The sequence below is a fragment of the Perna viridis genome, chromosome 1, assembly GCF_037379345.1.
Source record: "Perna viridis isolate PV_CMFRI_1.1 ecotype Kerala chromosome 1, ASM3737934v1, whole genome shotgun sequence".
NCBI lineage: Eukaryota > Metazoa > Mollusca > Bivalvia > Mytilida > Mytilidae > Perna > Perna viridis.
In genome coordinates, this window is record NC_142445.1 from 66,760,364 (window position 1) to 66,772,835 (window position 12,472).

At 33.2% G+C, this 12,472-nt stretch overlaps 1 protein-coding gene across 1 annotated transcript; it reads left to right on the forward strand.

Annotated features, from left to right (window-relative positions):
* The first annotated feature begins 229 nt into the window (after positions 1-229).
* LOC148629943 (uncharacterized) lies at positions 230-12,010 on the forward strand. Its single transcript, XM_088560106.1, has 3 exons — positions 230-720; positions 5,739-5,879; positions 8,617-12,010. The coding sequence occupies exons 1-3, from the start codon at positions 513-515 to the stop codon at positions 8,964-8,966; spliced, it is 699 nt and encodes a 232-aa protein (XP_088416232.1). The 5' UTR covers positions 230-512; the 3' UTR covers positions 8,967-12,010.
* The last annotated feature ends 462 nt before the right edge of the window (positions 12,011-12,472 follow it).

The following is a 12,472-nucleotide window of genomic DNA, read 5'->3' on the forward strand; positions in this document are numbered from 1 at the left end:
GCTCGGCGGAGCCACGCATTTCCTACCCGTTCCGTCGCCTCATCACATATCTTCAATAATTTTCGACAATGTACTTATATTGTATATCCAAATTACGAATGGTATGTAGGACAATGCAAAACATGTCATTACCTTTTTTAAAAGGCTTAAATTCACTAACATCCACATATTTATTTTTACTGCCAACACCCATTTTACAGGCAATATAAAAATGATAATGTCTCAGGTGCTTGCAGTATGCCTCTAAATAAGGTAGAATGTTACAAACGATCAATGTATTACACTCGGTTTTATAAAGATATCTTGAATAAATATCGAGAGTTAAAAGGGATAGAAAATTTATTTTAATTCTCATTTATCTACATCCCTCTAAAGGAATGCACGCATATTCACAGCTTGAATCAAACGCGGATGTAATTTAAAATGTGAAGATTGCGCACTAAAGTAAATGTGTTCAGACGCATAAACTAGATTTCCGAGAAACTATCGTGGACCGTCTCTTTGAACACAAAATGTCGTCTGCGGTGGCTATAGGAACATTTCTGCTTGTTGCTTGCTTTATTATGCAATGTGTTGGAGTAGCAACAGATTACTGGATGGTTGTGTCAGTTTTTACAGGGTCAGTGAAATCACACGCTGGATTGTTCAAGATGTGCTACGAGGTTCTTTCCGTGAAATCATGTGTCCTATATATCACCTACAGTGAAACTTTTCGGAATAGTAAGTACATTTTTTCATTGAAATTGAAACTTTAAACAAAGACATTGTATTCCATTTTGCAAAATTTATTGTTACATTATAAATGTACACCAATTTAAAAGATACAAATGGTATGTATTTTATTGGACAGACATAGAACCAACAGGCTTTAGTAGAAATAAGTATCCTAATATCAAATTCAAGATACTTCAGAAGTACACAAACTTTGCCATAAATCACCTTATTGTCGTAGCTCATGTTATATATACCGTCTTTTTCTGTTTGTTTCAATTTTTAAATTGTAAATTGCACTTCAGTCTAGATATGTCATTATATGTATCGCTCTATAACACAGAAAAGAAGGGAGGATTATTGCGGGGCAAGACTCATGGCCAAAGTTCTAAACTAGGAATCCAGTTTACTTCAAAACGTTTGTAATGAAAAATAAAAGTTCAGAATTTAGATATAACAATTGGAAGATGATCGTGGATTTTATCTCCTAGCTTCCATAAATTGCCCCCAAATAAGATTTAAGTTGGTCTTACTAACTTATGCGTGATTGTGTTGTTCCGTTTCTAGTTTTTAGAAACTATAATTACTGTTTATGCGGATAGTGTTATGCAATTTATGAATTAACTTGCCAAACAAAGTTATAGATATTAAACACTGATATTTTTGTTTGTGTTTCTTTACAATTAATGATGTTCTATATTAAGATAGACCGTGAATGCAGTAGTCGGTTTGCACTGCTGTGGCTACTTCTTGATTCAGGGGTCTCATGAAATCTTGTTCTGTAATTTGTTGAAAAAAAAAACGAAAGCCCATTGAGTCCATAAAAAAAATCGCATAATTAAAACTCGTTACTTTACGTAATGTAATGTAATAACGAGAAATATTATATAAATATTAATAAAAATTTCCATTCTTGATGAAAAGACTTGTTCAAAAATTGTCAGAGACCGATATTTTATTGTTATTTTTTTTCAAATTTTTGTCATTTAGTTGAGCTATTCCTTTTGTATATGTAGCAGTTTCCTTACTGCCATGGTGGTCATTATGTTCATGTAAACTTTTCATTGAAAAGTGGACCTATTTAGCGTACTTCATTTACTTATATTAAAGCTTATATGATTATGAAGTTGTCGCTGGATAGCTGTAAAATATTTTGTTACTTAGAAAAGCTACTACTTTATATTTAGAGCAAATTATAGAAAAAAAAAACAAAAAACAAAAACAAAAACAAAAAACATTAAATAGTCCAAGTGTCAAAATACAGGAGGACAGTTATTTCGTATTCTTCTTCTTTTATATATGAACAAACAAGACAAAGGTTTCGCGTTAATTTGCGATAGTATTGCGTTTAGGTTACAGACCACCAATTCAACCAATGAGCATTTGGAACGTACGCAAAAATAGTCCTACGCAGAAATTACCCCTGTTCCTCATAGTGCTGTGAAAAAAGTTCTTATCTTAATTAAAAAAATTTAAACAGTTTCTGAAAGGAAAAACATTTCTGTACATTTTATATGTGCATTTTGCTTCTTGTGATGTGAAGCCTAATCTCCATAATGATTTTTAAATATACCCCTATCTTGGGAAAACACTGGGATTTCCCATGCTATTTATAGACCCTTCACTTCCGGTGACTAGTACTGCACTGCAAGTCTGCTAACCCCACATGCCATTCTGAGGATTGTGAGCTGACATATGTAGAATCATGCTGATATATAGTCCTCTGCAGGTTAAAGTTAAGGTAAAGTCCAGAGAAGCCATTGAATATTGTGAAATTAGCATAGAAGCCTATGGGAAGTGGAATTAGTGGTTTCTAGCCTTTATATCAAGTTTGGCAAAGTAAACGTTGTTATAAAAAAACTACTTATCCATTCATTTATTTTTCCACTTCCACACAAAACTTTAAATAAGAACAAAACTGCACCATATGTGACCGACAAAATTAATCGGCAATATTCCCGACTTGCGGACCAACATTTTGACAACATTTATCTCCCTTTGGAGTAGGTATCTATTCGGAACACGTAAGGTTTTCCATCCGATATCGACGATACTTAAGAAAATCTCGAAAGTCAAAAGGGAATTTCTCGTTCTACTGACCCTGCCATAAATTTTCTTTACTCGGGATACAAATGAAAATCATCCTTGTGTAACCCACCAATAAAATGAAACACCCTGTAAATTTTAGAAACACCGTTGTGTTTATCTGCTGGGGATTCCATTTTCATTCGAGTTACCTCTTCTTTCTGCGCCCGTATCCGAACATCGATTAGAGAGACTTCGAAATTATACCTGCTCTTACGGGAGGTAACTCTGCAAAAACAGGATAAAATATGGCTGCATCCCGAGCTCCGCAAGTAGGGAATAAATCCTGAAAGATCTTCATTTTCACATGCATGAAGTTTGAAATCATTACCTGAACATCAACTAACATGTATGTGCATAACTGCATTATGCGCCATTATTCAACAATCATTATATGGAAGCCATTTCACATAATCGATAAAAAAAAAATTAAAATGTAAAATTAAATTTGGACTTAAATCTGAATATAAAAGAATTGTTTCTCAAATGTAGATGAATTAAAGTGATGGAGTTGGGGTCAACTGATCCTTACCTTTTTGGAAAGGGCCATATGAAACATATTGAATTAAAAACAAGAGAGTAACAGCACATTGACTTTGCAGTGTTTTGTTTTGTTTTTTGTTTTTGTTTTTGTTTTTGTTTTATTTGTTTTTGTTTTGTTTTGTTTTGTTTTGTTTTGTTTTTTTTTTGTTTTTGTTTTGTTTTGTTTTGTTTTTTTTTGTGGGGGGGTTCACAGCTAAATGTAAATGAAAAAAAAACTATAAGCAAAGCTCACTAAAGTTTACCTCGCTCCCCATCCAAGTAACCATATAAGCAAAGTAATCAAACAGGGAAATTGTAAACGAACAATTATGGACAGACGAATTGACGGACGAATGGATGGACGAATACCAAAACCACTTTATACTTCCCGTCCAACAATTCAAAGGATATACATGAGACATGTAAAAATAAAAAAAAACCTGTATCTGCCAAAAATTGATTTACTTGATATCTTAATTATGAATGCCTAAAATATGAATTCTACGGTGTCAGAATGCTGTGAATGAGAATTCTGTTTGATACTGAGACCAGTTTTTTTAGGGGTAGGGGTAATATTTTAAACATTTTTTGAAAATATTTCCTTGAACATTAGTTTTTCAATGTTTATTTATATAGAAAATTAAATTATCTATCGAATGATACCAAATTTGAGACGTTTTAGTTGAGCAATAACTTGTAGAGTTTATGTGACTTTTGACCGAAAAATCGAAAATCCCATTCTTTGCATTTTTTTATAAATGCTGACTACCAAAATCGCCAAAATTCATCAAAAGAACTCCAGAAGTATAAATTGTGACAATACTAAACAGAAAATACCAAAATAGCCATTTTTTACTGAAGCATGAATACTCCATGGGTTTTGACATTGAAAATATGTCGATTTAAGCGATTTACCACAAAACCCGAAGTGTTTCTTGGAACCATTGTAAAGCTGAGACACTGGGCTACATAATGTTTAATACACCTCAGTTTACTTCGTTCTGTAGAAAAAACTTTAAAAATTGCATGATTTTTGCCTCAACGAGGTATAAAAAGTAGCCAAAAAATACAAAATGCTTATTTTTTGGCGACAAAAAGATTCGTTAATGAGAGTTTAAGGGTACCTGAAAATCATATTTTGGTTGATGAGTGGTGGGGGGCGGGAGGGGGGTTACATGTATCTCACGTATTAGCCCACGTACTAATATGTACGTATAAAGTTGTCGTAGATAATAAATTAAACATGATAAAGGTTATAGGGTACCTGAAAATCATATTTTGGTTGATGATTGGGGGGAGCACGGGGGGTTACATGTATCTCATGTATTCGCCCACGTACTAATATATACGTATAAAGTTGTCTTAGACACCAAATTAAACGTGATAAGTGTTTATTTTCCAGCAATACAAGTTTTTACTAGATAACAAAATGCTAATCTTATCATATTACTAGAAGTAAGTCGCTCAGGATAACTTGCATACAATAACCTGAGCATGCAATTAAATGTAACTACGAACGGTTGAGTGAAACTGCTGAAAAGAACGTACACTGTAAAGTGAAAATAGAATTCTTAATCGATTGAAGTTTTCAGAAAATCAGCTATATATAGTATTGATGCGGTAAAACCATGCATACATATACCTGCATTAACTAAATAACATTTTGCCGATAGATATAGATCTGTTACATTGATACTGCCACTCATTGCCTTTCTCAAATACTTAATATCAATAAACAATATTTCTCTGGTCATTTGACATGGAAGATTATTAAGCACCTGTTAAATATATTGATGGACTCATTTTTTATCCCGTCTTTTTAATGAGCATGGTGGGTCATATGAAAATTTTGTCGGTGACTATTTGCAAGGTAACACTGCTGTTATGTCAGCCTGAAATTATTCAAACGATTTTAAGCTGTCTTGTTTGCGTCGTTATGGATACATTTACGCTACGCATGGCGCCTGAACCATACATGAAGATTGATATTTTATAAAGTTGTTCTTTTTTCGCCCGGCATATACGCCCAAGTAAATTTCAGGCACTGACAATTTAACTAGCGTGGAGGGGGCTGGGATGTTTTTGATGTGCGTTAATATATTTTTCTTCTTTCAGCAGCATGCAGCTGGAGTTATTGAGCCATTTTTTTAAATTTGAAGATCTACACAGTTTTAAGTAATTTGGGAAACATTGAAGTATATTTTTTTTCTGTCTGTGGCTGAGTATTTCATGTAATCTTCAACCCCCTCATTCCTCCTTACATGTAATAAAATAGCGGTGGTATCAACAGGAGTTCGTTGATAATATTAAAATGTCATATGAAATATGTCATATATACAGTCATGTGCATTAAACTTCACAAATTATGGTGATGAATTCCAGTTATATGCTATCTAATTTTATTACTCTCCTTATTTCAGTCCACTACTTTGGTATTGTCGGCTGCTCCTGTTTGGGAACATTGTTGCTATTCATAGCATGTATTATTGGGTTCTGTGGATGTAGTAATCCAAACCCCAAATCAACAATCCAAAATATATCTGGTGTAGGACTTTTCGGGGGTAAGTGCAATATAAATTGCTTCGATTTGCCAACATAATTAATATGCTTTTAACCAGTATAAATACAGTCACATGTTATGTATACCAAGAAAAAAAGTTCAAAACTAAAAAAAAAATGTTGCAGTCAGTTTTTCAGAACTTTAATAAATTCTCGTAAATTCTAATCATATTAACTAATTTAATTATTGTAACAAACTACTACACAAGTATTGGACAGGATTGTGCATTTACATTCGTTATCAACGGTGAAAACAGATTTAGTAGTCACTTGATTCCACCGTCTGTTCGTCAGCTCGTCCGACCGTCACCTTAAAGTGTTTACTCTGTGAAATATGTAGCTAAAAATTTTTAAACAAATAAATGTTCAATCCTTCCAAAGTTATATATTGAAGATGTGGATAACGCCTAAAAAGAAATATAATGTTTTACATGTACCTGTTAATCTTGTCCATTTTCAGCAGTATATGCTATTCTTAGTAAATGTACATCTAGATATTATTAAAGAATAATCAAGGGAACCAAGAATCCGCGGAAATCAAAATAATGTAATCCAGGGATCAGACATGGAAAACAGACACACACAACTAAGAACACAATGCAACTAAAATAATACACACACAGTAACTAACGTAAATGAACAACTCGGACTCCACTAAAAAGCTGGGAGCATGGATCAGATGCACGGGTAAGGTAAAAAGTCAAGTCCGGGGTAGATGAAAGAGGAAAGGAAAACTATGACATGTTGAATAAATCAGCTTTCATGGTGCAGATGGATACACCGTAACGACCCGCGAGTTCATGATGACGACCACAAAACTTCTGTAGTGATGACTTCAATCTTGTAGATTGTAGCAACATAACCCTGTTCCAGAAGCCTAATTGTACATGTAAGAAGTCTATGGCGATACTAAAAGTATGCGTAGATACGGCAAGCTCTGGCATAAGGTATGACTTGTGATCTGAAAACTCAATACACAGATGCTGAAGGGATGTTGCCACAGATGAAAGGGAAGTTGACAATTCTGAATGAAAAGTCATCACGTTTGTCGTAAAGTTTGGTAAACAGTTTTCCTTTACCATCGATCTCTAAGTGTAGGTCAAGATACGAGGCTGACCTTACAGTGTTTGTAGTAACTTTTATCTCAAGTTCTTTGGGGTAGATGCGATGTATCAAATCCCCGAAACTGGAATTGTTTAACGGTAACATAGTGTTCATATATATTGGAAATATGTGACGTAGGTCAGTACTTGTTATGTGTCTTATTGTTTCATCCTCTGTAAAATGTACATGTATATTTACTGACTTGAAATTAAAGTTTTAATTTTCGATGCTTGATGATGAAATTCGAAGGACAACTGATTCATCTTTTTTTTTAATTTTTTTTAGTAAATGAAATTGTCCGAGCAGAAAAAGTAAAGAATAAAATGATGATCACAATTTCTTTAATCAGTTTGTCGCCAAAAATAAACTGAAGCATTTTGGTATTTTTGTCACTTTTTAACCTCGTTGAGGCAAAGATAAAATTTTGTTTTTGTTTTTTTTTATTTTCCCAACTTTTATTTTTTTGTACAAAACGAAATAAATTTATATAATTAGGTATCATCAGGCGACTAAAGGAATATCTTTCCATTTTCTACCAAACCAATTGCACTAACGACTTGGGATTTCGGAGTAAAATATAAAAAAAAATGTACCCCTACTCCCCGATAAATCGCTTAAATTGACATATTTTTCAATGTCAAAACCCCTAGAGTATTTGTGCATCAGTGAAGAAACGGCTTATATGGCATTTTCTGTTTAGTACTACATGTATCAAAGTTAATACTTCTGGTGTTCTTTTGATGAAGTGTGGTGATTTTCATAGTAAGAATGTATAAAAACAATCGCAGATAAATAAATTATTTGATTTTCCCATAACAAGTTGCATAAATTAGGAAAATTATGTGAATTTGTGCGTTTTTCCGATTGGGTAGGGATACATTTTTTCAATTTACTCCAATGCCTAACTTGCTATCGCAACTTTTTTGTACTTTTGGAAAACTGAGACATATGGCTACATGGTGATTCATATAAATATTTAGTTTCCATACACGTACTGTCCTGGGACTAAGAAGACTTAGACGCTTGACCGATTGAGTCACAGAAATCTTGTCGTTTTTGGTGAATCCTCCTAGCCCATGGACTATTTTATATTAAAATACAGTTTTGACCCTAACTCTGAAATGGTTTACTTTTAGTGGTTGGGGAGTTTTGTGGTAATTTTGTTGCTATACATAAACTGAATGCTTAAGTTATAACAGAAAATCAGCTGTCTATATCAACAGCTCAAACCATTTTAAGTTAAGAATATTCAAGCGACAACTCCTTGCGGTAATTTGTAATATACAATAATAACCGTAATTGTATATTTATTAGGGAAAGATTTTTTTTGTCAGCCAAAATTTCAATAATGACGTAACGCAAAGGATATGCAGCTTTGTATGCATCAGTACAAAGTCTAGATTGGAGAAAAAAAAATCATTAATTCTTTAATTTGATTTCTAGCATACTCATATTACATAATATTGTATATTTAAACCATTTAAATAAATGATATAACAAGATGCAGATGAATCACTTTACCTTTGGCTGTGTCTATATTTTTACATTGACTGGTACTTAAACAGATAAAGAATTTTAAGGTTTCATCATACAAAATAAACGCCATTCTCTTAACCTTATTGATATGTCTTTCAGGGTTATTTTGTAGTGCCGGTGCTGGCTGGTACTTTTTGTATTTTTTACAAGGAACATTTGGCGATGTTTCCAGTATACTTGCCAACTTTGGCGTTGACATGGGACCAGGGTGGTCCTTTTATCTTTGTTGCGCAGCAGGAGGAGCTTCATTAATCCTTTCTATAATTCTCATGGTAATTGGTTGCAATATGCCTTCGAATAATGGCATGGTTGCTCCTTTACAACCAACAACTGTCATAGCTGTCAGTGGAGGGCAAATGCAACATCAACATCCGCCCACAGCCCATAACATGCAAAATCCGGCGTACAACGACCCATTTGATCCGAATCCTAAACAAGGCTTTTACTAAGGAAAGAATTTTACATACAAGAAGCTGAAAGCCACTGAAGTGCCCGTATATTATTTTTGACTAATGTGCTTTCATTGCTTGCTAGATTTATTCACGGACATAAATGCTGTTTTTAAGAGTAGAAATGATCAAATTTGTCGTGAAACGTAGTTATAAATCACAGTGAAAAAAAGACAATGATGGACAGTTTGTTCAATGATCTGAACCAGAATAATCCAGTCTTTATATTTCGTCCCCAACGTTCATGACATTAACCTCGAGTTTAGAAGAGAATCTGATGCTGTCAAATATAAACTTCTTCATATACCTGACAAAATTCTGTTGATGGATTGGAGTGAAAAATTAGCAAGCTCAGAAACAACAACTAAAACATTGAAAAAAGAATATTTGATCAACACAATTACAGTTGAACGGTGCTTTTGTTTTCTTTTAGACATCAAAAGTCATGCTACAAATCACTTAGTAAGTGAGGCTAGAACAATACTGAAATATTAGTCTTTATAAGAAGCGGGCAACATTGTAATAACACTACTATTTGTTCCATGAGAACAAAGGTATACTGTGTGGCGGTTGATTTCATACACAAATAAATAGTCGTTCATTATTACGTCATCATAGCAAAAAACAAAAAAAAGTTGTGACGTCTTAACTTACGACTCTTTCAGATTTGCAGTTCCATTATAATTTAGAATTTAATTAAATGGCATTAACATTTTAAGTATATCTAACTTTATGGAGATGCAAAATTTCGGAATTACTTGAAACAGGAACAGAAGCAATTAACATGTCGGTCAAAATTACATTGAACTATTATGAATGAGATTGCACCCTTGTATTGTTGGGTTTTTGACATGAATGTGTAAGATTTCAATATTGTTGCCTGCTTCTCACAAAGACTTTTACATAAATATTGTATATGATTTGTTCAGTATTATGCTCATTCCGTCCATATCTTAACTTCAGAGGTTTCTGCATTATGTTTTCTCAGTTCCATACATCTACGGACGTTCGTTTCCTTTCTTACTTGTCGCTGCAGACAGACCCTTTTGTCAGTATTTTGGACAGTATTCAAATCAATTGATCGGATATTTAATGCATTCATTTAGACTTCCCCGACATTGCAAGAATTGTGTTACTTTTGGTATGACTGGTTATAGACTACAAGAAAGCTTAGTGGAGTCAAGTATAATTAAGATTTCCGACGATAACCAGTTAAATTAAGGCTGTCTACAGCTCAAGAGGGATTGTTGTTTGGGGCTTGAATGCTACACTTCTTGAGATGTTTAGGTTTCCCGCACACACGATACCGAAACGCACACTAAACGCTAATCAAACGCATGATATACGAAAGCTTCTATCGTGCGTTTAAGGAGGTAGACCTAGGGTAATGGACACAACTCTTAGAAATCATTGGAACGTTTGTATTCAGCATTTTACATCAATCTTATGTATGCATCAAAGTATCTTTGTATTCATTCTCTTTCAAATGAAAGCTTGAAATTAGTATGATACAAGAGTTATGTCCCTTACCCTAGGTCTATCCCCTTAAACGAAAGCTTCAATTGTGCTTTGGAAGGTGTGTTCCCGTTCTGCCCACTTTTGACATTTACAAGTAAAAATATTGTGGGCAGAATGGGAATGCAGATGTAATGACACTAATTAGAGAACAATAGATAATTACCTATAGTCTGTTTTACTGTTTGTTGGCAATTCAATGTGATTTTTTCTAGTCTTTTTAATGGCTATGTTTAGTATAACTGTTTTGTTTTTTGGAATAAGTTCATTGAAATAAGTATACACTCTGTATTGTGGTCTAAGTGCAATTCAATGTGTTTTTCTTGTCTTTCTTAATGGCTATGTTTGGTATAACTGTTTTGTTTTTGGAAATGTCAGCTCATTAAAATAAGTATACACTCTGTATTGTGGTCTCATGTGCAACTCAGTGTGTTTTTCTTGTCATTTTAAATGGCTATGTTTGGTATAACTGTTTTGTTTTTTTTTGGAAATGTCGGTTAAAATAACTATATACTCTGTATTGTGGTCTCATGTGCTTTTACTCCATAATTTTGTATTAAGTATCTGCTTCCTGTTGTCCATTGATCAATTTAATTCAAGTCAAAAGAGAAAAAGAAACTTTGTGGAACGTATGATAAATTAATGCTCCAAGCGTACGTTAAAACGCTCGATAAACGAATGATCACAGTGTGCGTTTAAATGCACGATAGACGAACGATGAAAAATGATGTCGACAAATAATGAAAAAAAATGGAAAATAGAATTAATGAAAATAATAATAGCAAAAAATATCAAAGTAACAGTTGAATAAAGGAAACAATGAATATACAAAAATAAACGGACACTTTTATTGTGCGTTTATCATGCATTTATAAATGAACGCAAAACAACTATAAACGCAAGATAGGCGATGCACGAACGCTAAAATGGGAAGCGTGAACGTTTCAAAGAGTGTACTATTATGTTTTAGTCGTTAGGTACATAATGATATTAAAAATGTTAAAGCAAATAGGCGGAGACGTAACCAACACTATTCAGTTTATTTCATCTAAATGTTTTCAGAATAAATATATGGCTTTTGTGTGAAATCAAAAGAAGAAAATTAAATACGACGTAATACCATATAATCGATGGAATTTTACTCCCCTTTAACAATGACTCAAGTCAAGATTTATTTACATTTTAATGTAGTTCGTGAAGAAATAAATTAAAAGCTGTAATTTGTGTTTTATTAACTGTTGGATCTTCGCATTGTATGAATTCACTCTTTAATTTGTTATGTTACATTCAGATCTGCCTAGTTATGCTTGCATAGCCAACTTTGGACAATTTATGCTTGTGCATCAACCACTTCATGGTACTGTAACGTAAATTGTCCCAAAGTTGGTTTTAAAATGAGAAACTCAGAAACAGTGGTGACGTATTCTACGTTAATTTTTTGCCAAGATAAACTTATCGCTGTTTTTAACAGCACTCTCTATTACATTCGGATATTAGTTGAAATAGAATAATAAATACATACAACATAATTTGACGTTGTAATTTCTTAGTTCTGATTCTGTTATTTAACCATTACATAATTTCCTTTTTCGTTGCTAATATCGTAAAGATGAAATGAGTGTTCTTTTTTCCAAATAATTGACTGAATAGTAAATACATATCGCAAAGAACTTGGGTTCTTGACATGCATATTACAGTTATGGGATGTTGATCTCCTTCAAGGTAAAAACACTGTATGTTAATACAAAAAAAGTATAATAATTTCCCTTTTCACTTGGACCCTTCTTGTGGTAGAAGACTACTTTTATGTATCGTGATATTCGTTCACGAATTTAAAAAAACTGGAATCCATGTGTTAGTTATTGGTCTACACAAGTTGTAACGAACGAGTATTAAAGTTAGAGCTTAAGTCAATATGGTATAATGATTCATCCATACACACAAGTGAAAACTGTTACGCACAAGTTCATAAATTCATGCGCCTAAGTGCA